Here is a 24,859-nt window from a genome sequence, read left to right on the forward strand (position 1 = left end):
TTTCGTTCTTGGTATTTTGCACTTGGATGTGTGAAAAAAGTGAGGTAGCCAGTAGAGGTCCATCCCTAAGGCCTTCAGATCCCTCTTGCAGATGTCCTTGTATCGCAGCTGTGGTCTACCTGTAGGGCGCTTTCCTTGCACGAGTTCTCCATAGAGGAGATCCTTTGGGATCCGCCCATCATCCATTTCTCACGACATGACCGAGCCAACGCAGGCGTCTCTGTTTCAGCAGTGCATACATGCTAGGGATTCCAGCACGTTCCAGGACTGTGTTGTTAGGAACTTTGTCCTGCCAGGTGATGCCGAGAATGCGCCGGAGGCAGCGCATGTGAAAAGCGTTCGGTTTCCTCTCCTGTTGTGGGCGGAGAGTCCATGACTTGCTGCAGTACAGAAGTGTACTCAGCTCTGTAGACCTGGATATTGGTATGTTCCGTCAGTTTCTTGTTGGACCAGACTCCAGGCTGTGCAGCATGGCCTTTCCCAGTTTGAAGAGACACTTGGCCAACAGACTGAGGCAAAGAAGGAAGGCCCACAGCCAGGGAGACAGACCAGGGACAGACTGCACTTGCTCCCAGTGTGGAAGGGATTGTCACTCCCGAATTGGCCTTTTCAGCCACACTAGATGCTGTGCCAGAACCACCTTTCAGAGCGCGATACCATAGTCTTTCGAGACTGAAGGTTGCCAATACACATACATGGAGCCAGTAGAACTTCCTCTATGACCACCAGGTGGTTGCATCCCAGATCCTGGAATACTTGGATGAAACAGGCTATCTGGACCTCTCTGAAGTTGACTTTCTGCTGGGGAATGGGTTGGAAACAGTTTTAATGACCCAAATTAATTATCTATGCTGGGCATTTGACTGGGGAAGTGCATCCCTGCTGGTTCTGCTAGACCTGTCAAAAACTTTCAGTATCATCGACCACAGTATCTTGCTGGACTGCCTAGCTGGGAGAGAACTGGGCAGGGGGGGGAAAATTATTTTTCAATGGTTCTGGTCCTTCCTGGAGACAGATTCCAAAAGATGGTTATTGGTCTTCAGTATCCCTTAGGAATCCCTCTTGTCCCCACATTATTTAGCATCTCTACACAAATCAACTGGGAGAAGTTTTTGGGGGAATGAATGTCACTAGTACACAGATGACACCCAGCTCTGTATCTCTGTCCCATCTGGTACTGTGTAGGCTGTGGAACTCCTGGATCACTGTCTGATAGGCTGGATGCATTGAAATTAAAGCCAGACAAGACACAGGTAGTATTAATCAGGAGACCTGCAATTTTGGTTATGGATGGTCAGCCAGTCTTGGAGGGGTTTGCACTCCCCTTGAAGGTGCAGTTTCAGAGTGTTCTTAGACCCAGCTTTACACCTGGATGATTGCTTTGACCAGCTGAGGCAGATGCTGCCACAGCATCCTTTCTGGGGTGAGACAGACCTGACTACCATCGTCCACACCTCAGTTACGTTGCATATCGATTATGGCAATGTGTTTTACAAAGGGCTGCTCTTGGAGACCACTCGGAAAACTTCAGCTGCACATATGCTGACTGGTACAATACGTGGGCAAAGCATCATCCCTTTGCTTCATCGGCTGCACCGATTGCCAGTTCACTTGTGGCTGCAAGTCAGGGCAAGGATTTTGATCTTGGTAGCCCCTGAAGATTTAGCACCATCACAGGACCACCCCAGTTCATGAAGTAGGACAGAAACAGTTGTGTGGAGCAATACACTTGGAAGAGCAACAAACTGGCATATCTATAGCCCATCTGCTACCCTCTCCAGCCTGCTGTTCCAATGGGAGTTCTTCTGACTTGCTGAGAGCAAGTTGAGCAGGACCTCAGCAATCCCCTTCTCCCTCCACGTTGCTGGAGGGAGACCCCCGCATAGGATACCATATTTAATGAAACTCCATATAGGCAGGGAGAAACTATCCGGATCTGTTTGAGTGAAGCATCTCTCCTCTCCATGTTGCTTTTGTTTGAAATGAACAGGAGCATGTACTTCCCAATAATTGCTACTCCTGTTCATTTCAAGCTGAGGCCATGTGCTTTGCTCCAGTAAGTAAAGGGAGGGGGTGGGAGCCCATCCTCCATCCCTACCACAGGGGTGCTTACTGCTCCCCCACCGAACTGCTAGCTTGCCTGCCCACCCACTCCCCCCTCCACAGGGAATGCGCATGCAAGCAAGTGCAGGGACAGCAAAATGGGGGAATTCAGGTAGGGTGGGGGCACAGTCTGCCACTGGGATGACCTCCCCCACAACGTATCACTACTTGTCAACTGACTTTGGTGGGCCGCTGTGAGATACAGGAAGCTGGACTAGATGGGCCTATGGCCTGATCCAGTGGGGCTGTTCTTATGTTCTTATGACTACTAGTGTGCCCTGCCTCTGGCAGAAGTGGGTGTGAGGAAATAATGGATAAGAGGACCTCAACTCCTTGTCCCAGGACTCAAAATATGCATCAATAGCACCAGTATTCAACTGGTGACTAAAGGCTCACCTCTTTCACCTAGATTTTAAGACCTAAGCATTTTCTGATTGGCATGTGATCCACCGTTTGAAGACTTACCGGCTTGCATTTGGACTTTTAAAAAATAATTTTTACTGAACTACGCTATTTTTTATGAAATTGGATTATGGCCCTGCTTGGGCTCTTCTGGATTGGGTGGGGGAAGGCAGTGTATACATCTTTTGAATCAAATCAGCCTCCATTTAACCATCCTTTCTAGGAATGTATGCCTAGACAGTCACACGTCTTACAATAGGTGAATGGTCTAGGCTGTTGCCAGGTTGTCTGTCATCTCCCAACAGTCTCCTTTATGACTCAGAGTAGCCAGGCACTTAGGAGCAGCTGCCTTGGCCAGAGGTGTTTATTTTTTGCAGCAGGCCTAGGAACACAAGTCCTCACTTCGAGGGATTTCCTCTTCATTGGGCTGACCGGGGGCTCTTTCACAAGTGGTAAGTGCCAGAAGTCCTCTGGATTTCTCCCACCATGTCAGTCACAGGCCTGGTCTATATACACAGGAGAATCAGATGGCAGACTGAGGTAGTAGAATTTTGAACCGTATCACTTGTGACTGAACAGGAGCAATGCTTTAAAAAAAAATGTTCCCATGTAAAATACCTTCCATTCAATTTAAACACAGTAACACACCCATCTAATTTGCACATCAGACAGGAAGCTTTGTGCCTAGTCCTCTTCCTACTGCAATATTTTTTATGTGGAGAGAGATGGCAACAGAAGAATCCCACCCACTGTGCTGCACTATGAATCCTTACAGCTCACTAGGACTTCATTCTGCTGTAAAGTTAGACCAGGCCTCACTGACTGGGGCTTCTGATTTGGCTTAGTTCTCTTCAGATTCCACACTTAAGAGTTATCAAGCAGAATAAGTTAAGTGCTCATAAATCCTGTTAACCTCATTTGAAAAGTTGCGAGCCTAAAGCAGGCATGAATTAAGATGAGATATTCTTTTTTTGATATTCCAACAATGGTTGGGGGCGGGGCGGAGGAATACACACTATTTGCTATCTTTGCTGTGCTGTAAAACCACTCAAACATTGGCATTATGTCAAAATAAATTTTATGTAAGATCATATTGTTTTTCTTTTCCACCAAGACAACAGGAGACAGCCTTTGAGTGTGAAGGGAAGGTGATAACACAGAGGGATGTGGAATCTGAGCAAGTCTCACAGGCTTCCCACCTCTTTTTAACAAGCCTCAGAGTGGGGTTTGCACATGTAGTAAAATGAGGTGGAATAGTCTAGAACAGTGTTTCTCGAACTGTGGGTTGGGACCCACTAGGTGGGTTGTGAGCCAATTGCAGATGGGTCCCCATACATTTCAATATTTTATTTTTAATGTATTAGACTTGATGCTACCATGGTATGTGACTGCCTTTGGGGAAATGTTGCAGACCTGTACTTTTAACAAGCTACTATGTAAATTCTTTTAACAACGACAGTAAATGGGACTTACTCCTGGGTAAGTGTGGGTAGGATTGCAGCCTAGAATTGTTAAAAATTTTTCCTGCTTGATGATGTCACTTCTGGTCATGACATCACTTTTGGTGGGTCCTGACAGATTCTCATTCTAAAAAGTGGATCCTGGTGCTAAATGTGTGAGAACCACTGGTCTAGGCTCTACAAGTAGATTGATGGCCCAAAGGATGCAGGGCCACTGGCAAGCTGGCCACTGCATCCTGCACCATCCAGGGACAAGGCCATTCAGGAAAGGTAAGAAGAGGCAAAACTTACCCTCATGATGGTCCCCAATGGGGACCCCAACAGTGGTCTGGGATGTGGTAGATGCAGCCACAGCCGCCACCACAACCCATCCAGTCCTGCCCTGATCCCTGCCCCTCCGCCAGCAGAGCCCCACTGGCTACAAGTGCACTGTGCTGCTTTCAGGCTGCTGCATTGGTGGCAGCGCCATGCAAGCTGGCAGTGAGGCTCCAGCACTGGATTTTCCAGAAACCCTACCCTAGCAGATAACAATGGACTGTATCTCTATTTCTGACATGCTAGTGCTTTTCTTGCAGGGAATTTTTATACTGTTCCCCTCCCCCCAACATTCACTGCAAGCATAAGCCAGGCCTGAATCTCTTGTGCTCCGAGAGGTGGAAGACTCTATGGAGAAAGAGTACCCAAAGAGGCCTTGCATCCACAAAACAGCAGAAGAGGAGGTGAACCTCTTTCTGGGTTGTACCAGTTCAGACCACAAGTAGGGGCTCCTCCACATTAACAGGATCTACTTACATGCTGAAAACTAGTACATCCTCCTTGTGTGCAGGGACATCTTTTCTTCTGGTGGTGTATGCAATCATGTAGGTCCTGCACCTGCAGTTGTAGAAGTGGTACATCTGTACCACTCTGTTCTGCCATTTACAAGCACTAGGTACAAGATGTATCCCTGCCTGATCATTTTATAAAACAGGAGTGCTAGGAAATGCCATATTTCCCTGCAGTGGCATGTGAAATCCCACACACGCAATTATCAAAAAGAGAGTTTGGGGATCAGTCTGTAGTGCTTGGAGTACAGCACAGACTTTTGACTGTCTCCATAATTACAGGAGAGTATTGAGCGACTGGAAGAAGAGCCTCTTCATAAGGACAACTGCTTCTGGGCTCCATGGTTGGCTATGGAACAAAGCTGTGGTCATGCCTGTAAGACTGTCCACTGAAGGTTGGGCCTAGAGCCAACTGTGGTCACAGAGAGAGGCGTATCTACTGGCAGCATCAGTTGCCATTGGTGTCTGTGGTTGCTTGGTGGCAGAAAGCAGTTACCACAGAAGGTTCAGCAGGTATAGTTGGTAGACATCCACTAGTTCGGGCAAGGCTGTGGGGTCCACAAACAGGAAGGTGGCTGTTTTCCGGTGTGATGGGGAGGTAAACTGTCCATTAGTCCCGGCCCAGCCGGTAGATATGGTGCTGTGCCCCTCGCTCACTGGCAGACACTTCAAAAACAAACGCCACACATAATAGTAACTCCTGAGTTTCTTGATCCCGCAGAACCTGTTGGGGGGGGGGGGAACGGATTCAAAATGTTGATGTTCCATAGTGGAATAAGGGAAAGACTTGACAAGCCAAAACATTTCCTGGAGCAGAATCCTTTACATTCTTCCTATCCTCTTCCACAAGAGCTGGACATGAAGTGTTTCTAAGGGTTCTTGCTGCTCCCTGTACCATTTTTATTAATGTATGGCCCAGGAATGAAAAGTCTACTTAATTGTAGTGCTCCCGCCTTCCCTTCCTTGTACCATCAAGCTTCCGCTCTCTCATGCATAGTTCACACAATTCAAAGCAGTGTCTTAAAGATCAGGACTGCCATCTATGTAAAGAAATCTTAATCTGTCAGTAATGGAAGTTGATTCCCCAACTGGATCCACAGTTTCACTTGAGACAATCCTGCTTTCAAAAGTTTTCTATATGAACCTTCTCTATGCAGTGTATGCATGAGATCCTCCCACTACCTGTTCTGTATGGGAAGGGAAGAGGAGAAATTCTCTTCCCCTTTAGATTCTATCCATGCCCCCAACTTGGTACGCCTATTTCTAGCTGCATGAAACTCAGGGTTTTGCAAGGCTACCTGTTTGGGCTCCCAACCTCTCCCCCAGGGAAGTCTCTTTTTAAACAATATGCCACACATACACACCTGTTTCCTTCCCCAACTACCTACCTGCAGGATGGTGAAGTTTTCAAGCACACTATCCATCATCGGTTTTTCTGGTAGCGTTCGCAATTTGCGAATAAAATTGATGAGGTACTCGCAGAGCGGTGAGCGCTGCAGTTGGAAAACAAAGCGTCCATCTTCCCAGTGCGGGGGTTCAGCCGTCTGGGCAGTGGAGTGGATGAAATGGAATGGTTACTGTTAATTCTAGAGAGAAATCTTTGTTTTACACTCATATATGCAGGTATCACCTTGATCCGATTGCCTTCTCTTCCAACCCAGGATCTCTTTTTCCAAAGAGGAGCAAGTCTAAACAAAAACTTCCTTCCAAAGTAAATTTAACTGAAACCAATTAGACTCTTTTCCTAAATTCAAGGAAAACTGTTTAGGACAGGTGTCTAAAATGCCTAACCCCACAGTGCCCTACAGCAGAAGCGGCTTAACTCTTTGTTTCACACACATGAAAAAAGTTCCTTGAACTTTCTTACTCAGCTTCCTCTCTTACTCAACTTCCAACTAAACTTCCAAACCCCTCCATTTACAGACTAAAATTCCACCCCCCCGCTCCCTAAACTATATCCCGATATCCTGATCACTGCGTTATGAAAAGTCTACAAATCGAATGTTGATCTATCCATTACCCTAAACCCCAACAAAATATCCTGAAACTAAAGAGAGGCTAAGATCTTGTCTGCCCATGCAACGGAATGAAGTGGTAGAGAGACAAAGTACTTAAGGTTGTGGGTGAAAAATGGCATCTTCCAATGTTCTCCTATGTAAGAGAGAACAAAATGCAAGCACATAGTACCTTGCAAGTAAAAAAATGAAACCCTAGCAAGATAAGGAGAAAAGCTCTAGCCCAATCAAGTTGCTGAGGTGTTAGTTTTCTACTTGCAAAAAGGTTTTTAACAGAAGGGAGCATTGTCAGTTCCCTAGTTTGTCCCTGCTTCCCTCCCCTTCCTCTACTGTCTTCCTTCTATCAATTTTAGATTGTGACCCATTTGGGGCAGTGATCCGTCTTCTCATTCTTTGTAAAGTGTATGCCCACTGATGGTGCTATGCGATCCTCACCTGTAATATGAACTGCAGCTGCCCAGAACTCTGCCACCTCACCCCACTGGATGTGTGGATCAGGCCTCCATTTCCAAAAAGTGTCAGGCTTCAAGCCTGGGGAAGCCTTCCCCCATGGTTGCTTTGTAGGGTGGGGCAGCTAGTGTTCTTTATTATCCACACACCCCAGGACTAAGTCCCAGCATCACATTCTGGTTTAGATAAGTTCCCAAATCTCTGCCATAAAACACTGGCACCAACTCCAAACTCAAAAATGGGCTACATGTTACACTCACCAAAAGAACTAGCCAAGCCTGGCCTGTTGAATTCTGAAGGCTCTCCCCAGAGACAGGAAGAGCAAGCTGGAGCAGATTGCTGGCAGACAGGAGCTGCTAGCTGCTAATTGCCCTCCATAATTTATCCCCTCATTTCTCAGGGGTCAGTTTTCCTGAGGAGTTGGAAGGGGGAAAGAGCAGAGTAGAGCCTGTGGCTCCCGCTTTCCTAAGGGTTTGCTTACTGAGTCCAGCTTGCTCAGTTTGCTTACTAAGTCCAGCTTCCAGTCAGCTTGGAAGAAAGTGGATAGAGACAACTGTTTCTCTTTCTGTCATGTACTAGAATTTGGAAGTCACCCAATGAAGCAAATAGGCAGAAAAAAGAAAACAAGATGTGGTGATGACCAATAGCTTTAAAGGGTTTAGATGAATTCATGGAGGACAGAACTCTATCAGTGGCTCCTAGTTATGACAGATATATGGAAATGAACAGCAACTCTATTGGGGGGGCAGCAAGAAAGGAGGCTACTGCCTTTAAGACCTGCTTGTGAGCTTCCCAAGAGCCTCCTGGTTGGGCCCCGTAGTGAAGAGAAGGCTGAACAAGATGGGCCTTTGGATTTGATCAAGCAGGGCTGTTCACAAGGTCTTGGGAGGATCCTTCAGAATTCTCAGCCAACCTAGCTTGGTGACACATGGTGAGCAAAAGATGCAGCCATGTTCTTAGCCACACAGCTCTTGGCCTCTAACCCTCTCAACAAAATATAGCCACCCTCCTCTGCCCCTCAACCCCATGGTTCCCTCAGCCCTCCCTCTGCACCCACCTCCAGTTTTTCCACCACCTGTTTGCCAAAGGAGCAGACCTTGGAGGTGCAACTGAGAGTCAGAGCCCGTGGGCCCTCGTATCGGCTGCTCACCCCATAGAAGGCCCCTCCTGTGCCCCCTGGTTCTTCTTCAGGGAGGGGAAAGCTCAGATCAGCCTGTAACACAGAAGATAGAAAGGACGCATTTGTCATGACTGATATGAAAAATAATGCAGCTCGGGTGCTTTCCGAGTGCAGGACAGGTCTACTTGACATGATAAAACAACATCAGAGGAATCCACTTTACACACCTACTTTTAATTAGTGGAGTCTCTTGCGGTCTGTCACTTTGGTTCTGGACAGTTAACTGATCACTGTATTTGCTTTTTATTAATTGTAGACTATTTCTAAACTTTGTTGTAAGATGCCTTGGGAGGGTCCCTTTAGTGGGACTGAAAGGTAGGATTGAACAAACATGACGAGGGGCTCGTCATCATCTTCCTATCGGGCTTGCAATCTCAGGGCAGGCAAGGGCAAAATACTGGGGTAGTTGGATCTTGATATTATTCAATAAGGCAACTCCTAGGCTCTAAAGCAGAGGTTCCCAATCTAAATGGCACTGTAACCCACCTTGTCCTCCACAGTGGGTTGTGATGCTCCTGGTGGAGCCAGGGAGGCTTCTGGGTCACACCAGAGACCCTCTCTACTGGCCTCTGTGGGCCTCAGAATGACCCACAGAAGCCTCTGAAACCATCTCCACTGAAAGGCCCACATTGGCCCACCGAGGCCAATAGAGTGGGTCATCAGCCTGGCACTCTACCAAAAGCTTCTGGAGTGGCTCCAATTTGCAACCATTTGGATGCAAGGGTGAATGGGCAGGCGCAGCCTGTGGCCCACCTCACATGGGCTTGTGACCCACCCACACGTTGGGAAAGGCTGCTCTAAAGTTTAATATTTTTACTCTGTCTGAATAGATCCTGGGGGAATATTTTTAAATAAGCCCCTTCCCCTGTATTCAATTATTTGCTACGATATTCTTATTCTAAAGATGACAAGTTGGGTTTCATGTCTATGTTATTCACTGATGAGAGCTACTTACTTTCAATTAGCCAGGGTAAAAATCCTACAAGTTAAGCTTCCTTGCCACAACTGTGTTGGACAAGACCCTTTCTCCCATTTAACAGCTGGGGGCAGTGGGGGCTAGAGACAGACAATGACCAAAACTGAAAAGGGAGATGAATCGAGGTCCAAAACCAACCACCACATTTCTTTTATTTATCCAGCTCAGTTTCCAAAACAACTCATTTGCCATCCCAACCCTCCAGTTGAATAAATGCTGGGGGTAAGTGATCGGGGGGGGGGGGGGTGATCAACCCCTCAGGTTGACTCCAAATTTACCTGCTCTGTACCCCCAAGTCCACTGACCAAGCAGGTTGGGTGGGTAATATATAGATGCGTATGTTTTTCACCAACCTGCTTCCTGGGGAAACTTGTATTCCTGAAAATTCAAGAGAGAAGACCACCATGGCCAGGAAAGAAACAGGAAAGGAATTCTCACCCAGAACTTGACCAAGAAGAAAGCATGGGGAGGCCCTTGGTCGTACAGGTCTCGCAGCCCACCTCCCCGCTCTGGAAATTTGTCATAAATTTGACGTACATCCACCATCTCCAGAGGAGGGTCAGAGGTGGGCGCAGGGTCGATATGCACAAAACGGTGCTGCTGTTTACACTGCAAGGAGGAGAGGGATGAAGTCAGGGATGAGACCGACATGGACTCATGAGACCTCACAGACTCATGCATCAACCCTTTCAGTACAGCTGCAAAACCTCTACTGAAAACCATTATACAAACAAGGAATGTGCAAAATTTAATACAAATAGCCTCCCTTTCAAATGAATTACTATCTGAACTGTATACCCCACTGAAATTATGAACAGTATTAGACTGCACATGTTGTTTGTTCAGGGCTCTCCGGCACATACACTGTCTCAGCAATCCTTCCAACATACCTATGTGGTTGTCCTCATAATTGCAAGTGGGAGCTGGCAAACACTCAGGCCCAGTTTTATCCATCTTCCCAGCTCTGATGCAGCTGTGCCAACGAGGTGTGTGCTGCATCCAGTGGTGGTGGTGGTGGGCAGTGCAGTCATGGAAGCCTCCTCAAGGGTAAGGGAATGCTTGTTCCCTTACCACGGGGCTGCACCGTGGCTGAATTTGCACTGGAAAGTTGTATAGGATTGGGCCCTCATTTCCTTAAGGTCACTTGCTGAATTCAAGGGGAAGGTGAGGGTTGATCTGGAAACTTAAATGTAGTTCCTGCTCTTAGCTGCTACTAGTTTAAAGACAGCAGTTCACAACTGATCTTCAGTTCTACATTTGCTGCAACCTTTTTTTTATTTTCTTTAACAATGGCATTAATTTTCAAATTCTTTTCTAAGCTGCCTTGAAAGAAGGTTGAGAGGCAGGATATAAATATTATTAAATAGCTTCAAAGTTACATTTTTATCCTGCCCTTCCTGCAAGGAAGTCAGGGCAGTGTCCATAGTTCCCCCTTCCATTCATTTTATTCTTACAGCTCCACAAGGTAGGGTAGAGCTTGAGAGGATGTTCATGAATGAATAGGGTTTGAAACCAGGTCTCCCTGGCACTCTAACCACTATACTACACTGGTTCAAAGTGTCTCTTACTCCTCTTTCAAGGAATTCTGGGTAAATGGGTTATCCCATCTCATTCTCCTACCAGCCCCCTATGGGACAAGTTAAAAGAAGCAGATATTGGCCCAAGGCCACTTAGTGAGCATTATAGCTAAGCAGAGACTTGAACCCCGGTCTCCAAGTTGAACACACCAGTTGCTAAACCAAACAGAGTTCTAGCCTTCCTTTCAAGTGATGTCTGCATACTGAGTGGGAAACAAAGCGTGCCTGCAATCACACAGATGTGTGTCTCACCGCATCTTGTTCGCCCTGTCGCTCCACAAAAGCAGTGAACTCCACCAGTCGGAGGGATTCTGTACCGATGTGGCTTCCCTGCCAAGAGGTAGTGCTGGGGAGTCGGGAGAGTCTCCCTGGGGGTGTGTGGTAACCTGCCAAGCCAAGGGAGAAAGTGTTGAGGCTTGCTGGTACACTTTTCATTACCTAGTGGCAAGGAGGCACAATAGGAAAATCAATATGGCAGCTTACCTGGGACAGCAGGGGTTGCTGTGATTGGCGGGATGGGATATGGTGCCTGCAGGACAGGCTTGATGCTATGGAGGAAAGGGGGAAAAAAGAAGTAGTAACAGACAGCAATAGATAGAGCTGCAAGTTATTTACAGATGCCCCGATTGCACAAGGACCAGGGAAATACAGGGCACCTTGCAGGGAGCAGAAACTTACTCTGGAGTGGCTCGGGCCTGACTTGCATCCCCTGTCCAGAACTGGAAGAACTCTGTGGACTACAGTAAAGTCAGAAAGAGAATTAAGAATGGTTAAGGCAAACATACACCTATTCCTTAAACTAGAACTGTTGCACGCTTAACGTTTTAAAAACTGATTAATATGATGAATTTGAATTCATCATATGCACAAACGTAACTGGGATGGTAACTACCTTACTGAAGAACAAAGAAAGTATATTTGTTTTGGGATGGCACACAGATATGCCACATCAGGTGCCATCTTAGAAGAGGCACCTTAGAAGAGATTCCCATGTGTGAGAATGCCAGGAGACTGCCTCTTCCAAGTTGTTGACTACCACCTCAAACCACTTATATTTAAAAAATTAGTTTTGAAAAAAGCACAATGAATCCAGGATGCTACTTTATCCAATTCAGTGCAATCCTAACTTGCACTGGAACAGGCAGGCTGGCAGGACTGCGCTGTATCCAGTGCAAGTTTCAGGCTGGCTGAGGTTTGGCCTAAGGCAGGTTTGGCCTGGAGAGAGCCGCAGTGGCCCCAATGGGTCTGCACTACCTAAAGAGGTGGCACAGATCTGAGCAGAATGGAGCAGTCTGAAGCCACTCTGCGCTGTCCAGGAACGGGGCTAGGATCTGGCATAGGTGCCAGATCCTGGCCCCACCTCCCGCTACCTGCCCGCCCATGAGTAAGGAACTTGTGCCGGTCAGCCAAAGGGTTTGAATTGTGCCCTTAGAGAATTTTAAATCAGTTAATTTAACCAGCTCATGGGTTGTGAGTTCCAGTTCTAACTTAAACTGGTTTCATTATCATTCCTCCCTTCCATGAAATTTTAGGAGGCTAGTGTTCTGTTATGGAGAACTCTCAATATGCCATCAAGTTCCAATTCCTATGACTCTTTAGGGGAAAGCCCAGGTACAAGCCCCTCAATATGCAGTACAGCAATACCCTCAGAATATATCCTCACCCAAATCCCAACTCAGAACCCCTCCTCTACACACTTACGGTGGTGCTGGGTGGATAGTGAGGCTCTGACAGGCCCAGTTTTTCCTGGAGAACTGTGGCAGATACAAGCTGAGCAGAAGACATGGCTGCCATAGTCTGGAGCGCTTTGTCCTTTGCAACCTGGTCCTGGGAAAGAGATGAATCCTGGATTCCAACAGACCACTCCTCTTGCTCAGGAGCTTTCAAACATACTATACTGAATAGAACCCTTTCCACAAAGATTCCCAAGATGGTTGTAGAATATGTATGTTGCAGAGGATTCTGGAATACGTTGTCAGGCACTGAAATTCCTGTTGGGACTGTCACCCCTCATGAATCAAGACAGCACATCCCAAACTCCTCTACAGCTGATTGGTAGACAGAGAAAGGACACTGACCAAGCCACCCTCCCTGCTTTTATCAACCTTTTCGCAGAAAAACTTTGTCATCAACTCCAAAGACCCCTAGGAGTTAGCCATCTTGGATATGAATTCTAGAATGAATAGGGAGCACTGTTCTGAAACGGCTGCTGTTTCCATTATTCTTCCTAAATAACCAGAGTCCCGGATGGTAGTTCTGTCCCATTCCAAGAAGTTCCTATTCAGATTTCACCTCAGGGAAACCAGGATTCCTGGTTTGCAGTTACTCTTCCTTCTTCCCCCTCGCCCTGCACTAGATCTTATTCAAATCCCATCCCACAGAACCCAGAAGCAGTAGTTCAAATACCCAAGTTCTCACTCACACATGCACTTGCTCCACTAAAATGTACGTATGCAAATATGTTCAGTCCTGTACATACAGTATTTCTAGAGTCCCTTCTCTTGCCTTACCACTTTGGCCCTTCCCATCTAGGTAGGAATGGACAATTACAAAGCACTAGCAAAATGTTGTGCTGTTGCGACAGAGATCCTCTGCCCACATTCACTGCTGAGCTGGAAGTTTTGGCAAAACATGTAGGTCACAATCATTGCTGTGTCTCCTCTTCCAGTCAACAGCAAGGTGGGTGGATAATCAGACCTGACAGTGTGGAATCAGGGATAGCCTGGAGGAGAAGCATCTCACCTTGAGCTTGGCCTGAATCTCACGGGTTTTTCGTCGTGCTAACACCTGAATGTGACTGGAAACCTGGGGGCGGGGGAGGGTTTAGAGAAAAACAAGTTGGTAACCTTTTAGGCAGAAGGACACAAATCTAATTTTCCCCAACCCCTCAAACTATTCTCTAGTGCAGGGGTGCCCAAACCCCAGCCCGGGGGCCACTTGCGGTCCTTGGGGCCTCCCAATCTGGCCCATGGAGAGCCCCCAGTCTCCAATGAGCCTCTGGCCCTCCAGAGACTTTCTGGTTGTCTGGCCCAAGGCAACTGCTCTCAGTGTAGGTCAACTGGTTAAGCTCCACAGCTTGCTACTTCATGTCTGTGATGCAGCAGTGGCAGTGATGGAAAGGCCACACTTACTTTGTGCAAGGTCTTTTACAGGCCTTGAACTATTGCAAGACCTCCATTCATTAATGTAAATTCCATCTCTGATATATTCATTTATGTAAATTTATTCAAATTTTAAATGTAAATTAATTCTTCCCCCCCCCCCGGCCCCTGACAGTGTCAGAGAGATGATGTGGCCCTCCTGCCAAAAAGTTTGGACATCCCTGCTCTAGTGCCTAAGCCTCCCCATCCCCCATCAACTCCTGGACTCTTACTTGTTTCCTTGTCCGTGTTTTCCCTGTCCTCAATTTGATATAGCGGGCAATGAGTTCATTGCGACCTGGGAGAAGAAAAAAAAATGTGGAAGTTGGGAAGACAACCAACCAAATCCAAGCATCACGAGGGGTGAGGTTGGGCACTATCTTGCCACATATCTCTGCCACCCACTTCCCTTGGCCATGCCACCATCTGCAAACATCAGTTCCAGTTGGTTAGCTTGCTACAATGGGCAGGCTGAAAGCATTTCCTCTAGAAATCCTGCAAATGCTCAGAGATACAGCCATCCAGATCTTGGGGAGCCAGGATGGTGTAGTGGATTAGGTGTTGGACTTAGACCTGGAACATCCAGGTTAAAATCCCCACTCATCCATTAAACTTCCTGGGTGACCTTCAGCCAGTCAGCATCTCTCAGCCTTACCCCTTCACAGGGTTGTTGTGAGGACAAAAGGAGGGAAGGTAACACATACACCACCCTGAGCTCCTTGGAGGATGGGTGGTATAAGAATGTGAAAATAAAATAAATTTCTTAGGGCTTGCCTTCACAGATATTTGAAAAAGGCTACATGTGAACTTGACCCCTCAGTTCATGGTATTCTTCCCTGCCCCCCCCTTACAAAGGCTTTATGAATTACATTTGATTTCACATGTCCTCCAAAGAACTTAAGTGTGGGTGCACTCCCCTATCCTCACAATAACCTTATCAGGTAGCTTAGGTGAAGCAAGTGTGACTGGTCCAAATGATCATTAATTTAAAAAATAAAAACGTAGCTCACGCAACAAAAAACAGACCTCTTTAAAACAAGTAACAGGACAGAATTCTGATTAACTAAAAACAGAGCAAAAACTAAAGCAAGGAAAACAAAACAGAAAAAACCAGCATCCTTATTTAACGAAAGGACCAACAAAAACAGAAAGGTTGTTTAAGAGGTGCCCCTAGGCAGGTTCCTGCTCTTGCAGAAACACTGCTATAAATTCCGTTATCACAGGATGAACCTATTTACATGGCAGTGTGTCAAATCTCTCATTTCTATCTTTCCAGTCTTAAAAAGCAACAGGCTTTGTAAATGGTAGGGATGGAGACAGAGCAGGGACTATACACAGCCTTTGTGATATAGCCCTGTTAAAGCACAGCTGTACTAGGGAGGCTTTTTCTCTGTACTAGAATTGATAGGAAGGAGATGCCATTAGCCCTGAAATTCCTTGTCTTCTGGGAGCTACAAAGCTTCTCCCTCATTTGTAACTTAAACCTACCAACGTGTGTTTTAAGCCTATTGCATCGTCCTGCTGATCAACTGGCTACAAAGGGAGCCCACATACCATACATCTTCCCTTCATCCGAAAGAATTATCTTGCGCCTCCCGCAGGGCGGGTAGATGGCCAGCGCCTCCTGGAAACTCTGCTCGATGTCAGGACTCCAGACCCCTTCTGCGTCATTGTCCAGGCCCTTCTCCCCAGCATCTCCCATCTCCCTGGAGGGGCTGCCCCCCTCTTCCCAGCTGCCAGGCTCTATGGTGTCAGGAGGACTATCTGAAAGAGAGCAGAGGTGGAGGGAGCACAGTGGGTTTGGAGGTATTGAGTCTAAGAGTGAAAGGCAGATCCTTCATCATCCCGTTTGGGTTTCCTTACTCATGATTTCAATTGCCTTTATGGGTGAATCCTTGGTGGTCCTTGGTTAGTTTTTTATCGATGTCTGTCTTCAATAATGTTACCATCCATAAGCTAACCAAAACATTGGCTGGCTGAGAATGGTGGATGTTCAGTTTCATTCCATTTCACAATCCAGTTTAACTAACTGTGATTATTTTCAGCAAGGTAACTGAAACAAAAAGTATGATTTTAAGTAAACTTGTTTGTATAATTTTATCCTTTCTACAGCTCTGTGATGTAGGTTAGGTCACCCATTTTCAATGCTTTTTAAATTTTTTTTTTTTTTTTGCTACAGCCCCTTAGGAGCTCTTCTCCGTTTCCAGGGCCCCCCTATCAAATAAGGATACAGCAGGAACAGATAAACATAAAATCATTTATTATTTTCAGTTTTCAGTCTATGCTACCCCCCCCCCCCGTCAAATGTGCCATTTGAGAATTACTGGGTTAGGCTACAACCTAACTGGAGACTGATCACTTAGGACAGTAGTTCTCAAACTCTGTCGTGCCCCAGACCTACGTTTTAGAATGACAATCTGTTGGGACCCACTGGAAATGAGGTATTAACCTGGAAATGGTGTCGTGAGTGGAAGTGACATAATCATCAGGCAAATGTTTAACACAAACACACTACAAAATCAAATCAATTAATGAAGTAAGTAAATTAAAAGTTTTCAACAAGTTTAAAATTTATTTAAAGGAGAACCCTCCTAACTCTCCCAATCAGCGGCTGATCTGTTCTAAAAAAATGACCCAAACGTCAAAAGGCTGCAGTCCTACCCACACTTACCCGGCAGTGAGCCCTATTGATTATAATTGTTAAAAGTTTATATATCAGGGGTGTCAAACTCATTTCATACGGAGGGCCACATAGCATTCACGATGCCCATTGAGGGCTCGAAGTGATGTCATTAGGCAAGAAGTGATGTCATTAAACAGGTCATAACCAAAAATAAACACTTTTTTCTCACTTAGGAACTCATTAGCTGCTAATGACAGAAGAGAAAACACACAAATCTTGATCATATTTCAAGATATGGGAGAGCCCAATTTTCATGTGGGCTGCCCTTTCAGCTGTAACACCTCAGCACTACTTAGCAGCTGAGAACCTGAGGGTCACATAAAAAGCTTCCCCGGGCCACATCCAGCCCCCGGGCCTTATGTTTGACATCCTTGTTACATATAGTGGCCTGTTAAAAGTACAGATCCATAACATTTCCCCAAATGCAGTTACATCCAATGGTAGCATCAAAACTAATATATTAAAAATAAAATATACACTGAAATGAATGGGGACCCACCTGAAATTGGCTTGCGACTCACATAGTGGGTCCCGACTTAGTTTGAGAAACCTGACCTAGGGAGATGAGTAAGGATTTGAACTGTGGGGGGGCCTCAGCCCAAGGCTGTCACTCTTGTTTGCTACATGAGCTGGGCTCTCTCTGGTCAGCAAGAGGTCATATTCTGAAGTGATTAAGAGCAGTAAAAGCCAGAAACAATGGCTCTGCCTCCTGACTCATTCTCTGAAACTCCCACACAGAGGAGAGCACTTTTAACCCCCACCTCCCCACTGCAAACAGCTACGAAAAGTGTGGTGCTCTCCCCTTGAAGCACCACAGCTGGTCACAGTTGCTGCTCACATCAAGGGTGGCGAGGGAAAGTCACACAGCCATTTTTCTGTGTAGGGCCAGCTCCAAGTTTGAGGAGTCCCTCAGAAAAATCCCCCTTGGGGTCTCACTCCTATTGATGTCCCCAAATCTGGTTGGGGGGGCGTTTTACCTTGGTGTTGTCAGGGGGTTGGTGTGTTTGGAGGAGGCAACAATGAGGGAAAGCTCCCATTTGTGGGACAGGATTGAGGAGGCAACACTACAAAAGAACACCTCAGCAGAGAGTTGTTCCATCACCTCAGAGGCTATGGACACAGGTGTGAGTGTGAGTGTGAGTGTGAGTGAAGGATTTGGCTTTCGTGTTCTGATTTAGGAAAAGTGGTGAAGGTGGGATCCTTTATAATGAGAATTACGCTGCAGGTCAGCTGAGAAGGGCTAGGGGGCTACACTGGGCCTGTGGTTTGACCACCATTCCAGAAGGCAGAAATGATTTATTTGCACATGTGCTAGAAATGATGAGATGTATTTGCTTCATTCCTTATTCAGAGATTTGAGATATAGAGGCTCTGGGAAAGGAGTCAAATCCAGACAAATGACATTTCTTGCAAGTTATCAACCAAAAAAATCTCTCCCCCCTCCCAGCAGAAACAGAGACAGCAATTGACCAGGAAGAGGCACCAGAAAGTGAGAACTATCCCTGGTAAAGAGGGATTGTTGGAGCAGATGTTGGTTATCTCTAGCATTGACAGCAGAGGGTCAATGTGTATAAATACTTGAAGGTGAGGAGGAAGGATTGAAATATAGTTCTGCAAAGTACAAGCCAGTTTTTCTGCATGGAAAGTCCAGCATTACATTAAGCCTCTTCCAGAGAAACCAGATCTCTTACGAAAGAGGGTAGGGCCCCCATCTGCTGCCCCATTGAGTCAAAACCCGGTTGTTTGCCTGGTTACTCCAGTTCAAGTGACTCCTGGGAGCACAGTACAACAGCAAGACAAAGAAACCTTCCAGCATGGCTTACATCTTGCATTCAGGACAGGAAGGGGGTTGTCTCTTTAATCTGCCATCAGATTTTCCCCCCCACTCAGACTCTGTTTCCTTTGCTTCCCTCCTCCCTTCAACTCCCAACAGCTGCAGCCTTCCCAGATGGCTAAAACTTTTACAAAGAATGAAACTTCCCTGGCGTGAGATTAATCGCTCTCGCTAGCTTCCTTAGAGCTAAGCCAAGGCCCTACGTTTATGAAAGTTAACCCAACAGATTTTGTTTTGGTTTTGCTCAGAGGTTTTTCCTCTTCTTTTGATATCAGTTTCTAAGCAGTGGGGACGGACACACACACACACACACACACACACACACACAATGCTTCCTTCTACAAAATCCCCAGGCAACAACTTCCTTCAGGTTTCATTTTCCTGGGAGAGTTTCCCACCCCACTGAATTTCCTGTTTCAACCACTGCAATCTCCAAAGCATTTCTCTGTAAGTTGTTTTCAGAGTGTGGCTGCATTCTGAGAAAGCAAGACAGAGAACATTCCGGAACGAAAGGCAAGTTATATGTCTTTTGGCAAAAACGAAGCCTCAGAAGAAAGGTATCTGGCAAATATTTTAAGAGAGAATGAGGTCTCCAAGCATAAAGATCTGCGGCCTTAAGGACAAAAGTGATAATTTTGGAAATTAATTGGGGCAAAAACCCCTCATACATAGAATTGGGCTGCACAAATGCTATCTTCACAAGCGCTTCATACTAGGGTACAATATAGGTTGTCACTTCATGGAGGATTTGGCACTGGAGGGCTTTGTAACAGAAACACGACACAATTTCATGACCCGACCTTTAATTGGCACCCCAATTCTACACTGTTGCTCTGCCAGATCTATTCTTGTCATATACAGAACGGAGAAGGAAAAATATAAAACACACACACACACACACACACACAGAGTAGGTACACACATTGCAGAATAGGGAAGAAAACAAGGGCTCCCTGAAAATAAAATTGAAAGAGTAAGAACTTAGGGCACAATCCTAACCAGGTCTACTCAGAAGTAAGTCCTATTTTATTTATTTATTTATTTATTTATACAGGTATTTATATGCCTTTCCACCCAACAGTGCATGCCTTTCTTTGGTCTTCAGATTTCTCCTCGGACTTTAATCCAAGGCAGTTTACATAGGGCTTACTCTCAGGAAAGTGTGGTTAGGATTGCAGCCTTAATCTTGTACAAGTATTTTTTTTCACATGTCTTGAAACAAGTTCATAAGAAAGGCTTGCAACAGTCACTTGCTTGGCTGTTGACAATCAGAAAAATGCTCAATAAATTGGTTCTCTCTCTTCTTTTAAACAGTTGAGGTACCACAAATAAAAGGGTATTGGACAGATATATGGAGAAAAAGTCCATCACAGGTTACAAGCCATGATGGGTACATGCAGCCTCTTGTTTCTAGAAGAAGGCTACCTCAGAAAGCCAAGTGCAAGGGAGGGCACCAGGATGTGGGTATCTTGTTGTCTTGAGTGGTCCTGGAAGCATCTGATGGGCCACAGTGAGATACAGGAATCTGGACTAGGTGGGCCTTTCGCCTGATCTAGTGGGGCTCTCCTAAATATCTTAACAATAGATATAGGAGAAAGAGGAGTCTCAGATTAAAATTCCTACTCCTGTAACCTTGGCCAGGGTTGTAAAGAGGATAAAATAGAGGGGAAAGGACCACATGTATTGTTGCCCCATGCACCTTGGGAAAAAGACAGGCTAGAAAATGCAATAAAAAATACATTAAATTCATATTACTCTCTTAAGCAAACTTAATCGCAAGGAAGCTATACTCTATATATGCACTAATGTGCACCTGTTTTTGATACTTTGGTACCATACTTTTAGCTTTTCTAGGTTCACATAGTGCCATGCATTATGTTTTTACAACACTGTGTTACTTGAGTTAAATGTCTGGAATGATGAAGCCTATAGCTGGCAAACTAAAACTGCAATCTAGCACATTTACAAGGGAATAAGTCCCATTAACTTCTGTTAGACTTCCCAGTACACATGCTTAGAATGGGATGGTTCTAGCCACCTGACACTTACCTAGGAGTAAGCCCTATTAACTGTATTGAGTTTTACTTCCCAGTAAACATGCATAGGATCGGTCTGTGCATTTTGATAGCAATCTGTATAAAAATCTGAGAAATGCAAATTCAAGCCAACGCTAAACACTGCCATTTTAGGAAGATTTAATCAACTCTTAGCCTAAAGAACACATACCTGACATTTCACAACACTGGGAAGAAACAACCCACAGAGCAAAATACTTCTAGCAATTTCTGCTTGGGGCACAACTGAGATAATATCAAAAAAAATAAAATATCTATTAAAACATACACATCCCAAGGATTTCTTCTTTGAAGCCTCCATTTTCAAAGAAGTCAAACTGGAAATAAAAAATTTCCAGTACATTTGGCATATATATATATATATATATATATATATATATATATATATATATATATATATATATATATACATACATATATATATATATATATACATACACACACACACACATATATATATATATACACACACACACACACACACATATACATACATATACATATATATATATATACACACATATATACACATATATATATAAATAATGATTTTGCAGAAATGCAAAAGAATTTTGATCTTGAAGAACTTGAGAAATGCCAGAAAGTTTTCAACTGGAAGGGATGGGGGACAATGGATAACCTAATATTCTGCAGGGTTTTTTTTTTTACTGATTAGATCAGAAGAGTTGTATTACTGTGTGAAACCAAAATCTGAAATTCTCTAATCTATGCCAATTTTTGAGTTACTATAGTTTTATTCAGTTGTTTAAAAAAAAAAACTCTTAATAGTTACATGGGAGGTTAAGAAAAGTTAGCTACTTATGCCCTCCACAAAGCAGAGATGGGCCCCAGCTTCATTCTGTAATTTGAGTAACACATGCACCCATGTGAAAGGTCATGTTTGTTTTTGGAACCAGTCACATCAAGGTCTTGGGCAAATGAAGATTACTGTATCCAAGTCTCTCTTTTAGTCCTCCTCATGCTTGCAAACACACTCACCTTATGAAACCCACCCACAAAAGTTTCACTCCTTCAAAATCTGGCACAGATACACTGAAATGCAACTCCACATGTGCCTCCGGAAGAAAGACTGAGGATTTTCCTTGATGGAATAATGGAACCCAAGAAAGCCAAACAACCTGGAATAAACCAACTGTGTGAATCCTAAAATAAATAAGGCTATCTTCTTTAACACACATACCAACAGCAATGCACAAGAGATACTTTGGCCTTAGATGTGTGGAATCAGGGAAGCACGCAAGAAAGGAGAGTTCAGGGTCCCCACTATTCCAAGATCTTTCTCCTAACTTTAGTGGAATGGAAAATGAAACTACTTGGGCCCACAAGGGTAGAAGGCTGGCAGAGGATCCTTACTCTAAATCCCGGTCCTACACAACACAGTTGATGAACCAAACTTCCACATATTTCACTTCCATAGAACATGCAGTATGCTTTATTTTGGTATTCTCTGTAAGATTTGTGCTTTATTTTGGTATTCTCTATAAGATTTGTGGTTCAATATAGTTCATATAGATGGATTACAGATTTCAGTTCTGTGGATTTACTTTTCTTAAAACAGAACTTCTCACTTTTGCGGTTGTGCTTAAGAACTGTCCAAAACAAAAACATATATTACTTACACACACACACACACAAATGGTCTTTGCTTATCTTTTTTGCAGCCTGATCGTATCAGGAAAATGCCCCTCTGCGTTTAATAGGCACAAAAAAGGGAGCAGAAGCCCATCGAAATCCAGTTTGTGGCCTGCTCAGAAGGGGATACTAGAGGGATCCAGTAAAATAAAGCAAACCCCGCCTCTTGGTAGCTGAGATTGTGAAGGGGGATGGGAGAAACCAAGCACACACCCCCTTTCTGAAAGTACAATCGAGTTTCCCCAAACCTAACAAAATGTAACCAGCAAGAAACCCACACACCCCCTGCACTGAAACTCGCAAACAGAAGGACACCCAGTGCTCCTGACTACACTGTTTTACACGCAGTGTATCCAATGAGCTCCTGGCAAAGTTTCTCACCCCCTTTCCAGACAAAGAGGAACTCCGCAGACCCATAATCCAGCCACTGAACAAGGTGTGGTACCCCTCTTTGCTTCAAGATCACTCTCTCTCTCACACAGGTTTTTTAAACAGTAATACGTACAAACATGAAATTAGCATATCCACCCCATGAAACATTTTTAAAGCTCTTTTACAACAATACAACAAACATTGCTTTTTCAAAGCAATACAACGGATACCCCAGGCAAATTAATTTCAAACGAATATACACATTTAGGCTGCAATCCTAGCCACACCTACCTAGGAGTAAGCCCCACTGACTACAATGGGACTTACCTCTGAGTAGACATGCATAGGCTTGAGCTCCTAGTTGACAGACTAGCATTGCTTTTTTAAAAAAGCAAAGCAATTCAAAAGCAACTTGGCAGGCTTTTCCTCATCAGGATCAACCCGATTTTTAAAAAGTGCCTTTGCAAATTAAATCAGAGATTGATCAAAGCTTTCCCTCTCTCCCTCTCCCACCACCATAGGACATTTTAATGGAAACCTTTTCCGCCAGGACGCTCTCCGCAAAGGAAGTGGTGATTAAGCAATCGTTAAAGAGAGGGATTGAGAAGAAGCCTTGGATTAAGGGGAAAAATAGATATATATTTCACTTACCTTCCTGGGATCTCCAAGAGATGGCTTTAGTGTGTGCCAGAGGAGGGGGGGGGAAAGAGGAGAAACTTTCCCTGAACTTTGCTTTAAAAAAAAAAAAAGTGATCCAAACTTTCCACCAGCAGGGTTAATTTTGGCTCATCCCAGAAGTTCCTACGCCTCTCCTTGGAGCTGGAGATGGGAAGGGCTGGGGAGCAACAGGCCTGCGTGGTATTTTGGATAGGTGACAGTTTTCTTCTGGAATCCTTGGAATGAGGCAAAGGAATTAAATCAGCAGCAGTGAGTCACTTTCATAGGAGGGAGGGGGATCGGGAGGGGGAGGAGCCGAGGGTTCGAGGGGGAGGGGCTTAGAACACAGGCAACACATCCCACTGCAGGAAAAATGTTAGCCAGGGGAGGAGGAAGAAGGCGATGCCTTCAGTCCACCCACTGAAATGGTACAAACTAGGAAGGAGCACGTAGTTAATGCATAGAACTCAATGCCCCAAATTGAGATTTAAAAAGAGATGAGACAAATGTATGGCAGGAGAGGTTTGATGAGGTTTTTTGCATAAATATATGGAACCTCCAGGTTCAGGGATAGTGTACCTGAATCCCATGGAGGCATCTGCTAAGCTCATTGTTTCTCAAACTGTGGGTCAAAACCCACTAGGTGGGTTGTGAGTCAATTTCAGGTGGGTCCCCATTCATGTCAATATTTTGTTTTTAATATACTAGACTTGATGCTCCCATGGCATGTGACTGCATTTGGGGAAATGTTACAGATCTATACTTTGAACAGGCTACTGTGTATATGCTTTTAACAATGATAGTAAATGGAACTTACTCCTGGATAACTGTGGGTAGGATTGCAGCCTAGGATTGTCAAAAATGTTCCTGCTTGATGATGTCACTTCTGGTCATGACATCACTTCCGGTGGGTCCTGACAGATTCTCTTTCTAAAAAAGTGGGTCCCGGTGCTAAATGTTTGAGAACCACTGGCTTAGCTAATGTCGGAAGTGGGATAGAAATGGGCCCGATCCAGGAGGGATCTTGTGTTCTTACATAAGTTCTGGAGTTCCTCTAGGTTTTTCTTTAGCTAAGGTCAAAAAATGGCAGCAACAAGGGAGAAATATTCATGACTCATGAATTGTGAGCATAGTGAAGAAGCCCAATTTGACGCTTTGGGAGACGGGAGTAGATGAGGGAGTCCTGCTGCAGGCATGCAGCCCAGTCAAATGCACATTTAGTTGTAAAGTAAAAGTCCCACTGAATGAGTTTGGTGGGATTTGTTCCCAGGTAAATGAACTTGGGATTGCAACTCTAAGGGGCCCAATCCTATCCAACTTGTCAGTGCCAATGCAGCTGCAATGCAGCCCTCCATGAATGCCCTCCCCAGGATGCAGTGCATGCCCCATTGGCATGGCTGCATCAGCACTGGAAAGTAGAGTACAACTGGACGCTAACATTACACTGAAGACATCTGG

At 45.1% G+C, this 24,859-nt stretch overlaps 1 protein-coding gene across 7 annotated transcripts; it reads right to left on the minus strand.

Moving 5' to 3' along the window:
• Positions 1-3,566: 3,566 nt before the first annotated feature.
• TEAD2 (TEA domain transcription factor 2) lies at positions 3,567-23,650 on the minus strand. Of its 7 annotated transcripts, XM_066627821.1 has the most exons (13): positions 23,396-23,650; positions 21,719-21,858; positions 15,682-15,891; positions 14,361-14,425; positions 13,730-13,792; positions 12,689-12,814; positions 11,666-11,724; positions 11,471-11,535; positions 11,240-11,373; positions 9,849-10,019; positions 8,312-8,467; positions 6,178-6,333; positions 3,567-5,513 (listed from the first exon to the last, which is right to left on the minus strand). In XM_066627821.1, the coding sequence occupies exons 3-13, from the start codon at positions 15,827-15,829 to the stop codon at positions 5,400-5,402; spliced, it is 1,257 nt and encodes a 418-aa protein (XP_066483918.1). In that variant the 5' UTR covers positions 15,830-15,891; positions 21,719-21,858; positions 23,396-23,650; the 3' UTR covers positions 3,567-5,399. The 7 variants fall into 7 exon arrangements, with proteins under 7 accessions (XP_066483918.1, XP_066483917.1, XP_066483916.1 ...); XM_066627820.1 differs by lacking the exon at positions 21,719-21,858; XM_066627819.1 differs by lacking the exons at positions 21,719-21,858; positions 23,396-23,650 and adding an exon at positions 15,991-16,107 and having other exon boundaries at positions 8,351-8,467.
• Positions 23,651-24,859: the final 1,209 nt, after the last annotated feature.

Source organism: Tiliqua scincoides, chromosome 5 (assembly GCF_035046505.1).
Source record: "Tiliqua scincoides isolate rTilSci1 chromosome 5, rTilSci1.hap2, whole genome shotgun sequence".
NCBI lineage: Eukaryota > Metazoa > Chordata > Lepidosauria > Squamata > Scincidae > Tiliqua > Tiliqua scincoides.

What these genes read in the sequence shown, in the direction of transcription:
- TEAD2 (XM_066627817.1), bottom strand. An exon ending in AGCAACCCCTGCTGTCCCAG is followed by an intron (nt 11,374 to 11,470) that starts GTAAGCTGCCAT and finishes TTGGCTTGGCAG; the next exon opens with GTTACCACACACCCCCAGGG. An exon ending in AGGTGGTGGAAAAACTGGAG is followed by an intron (nt 6,334 to 8,311) that starts GTGGGTGCAGAG and finishes TCCACTGCCCAG; the next exon opens with ACGGCTGAACCCCCGCACTG.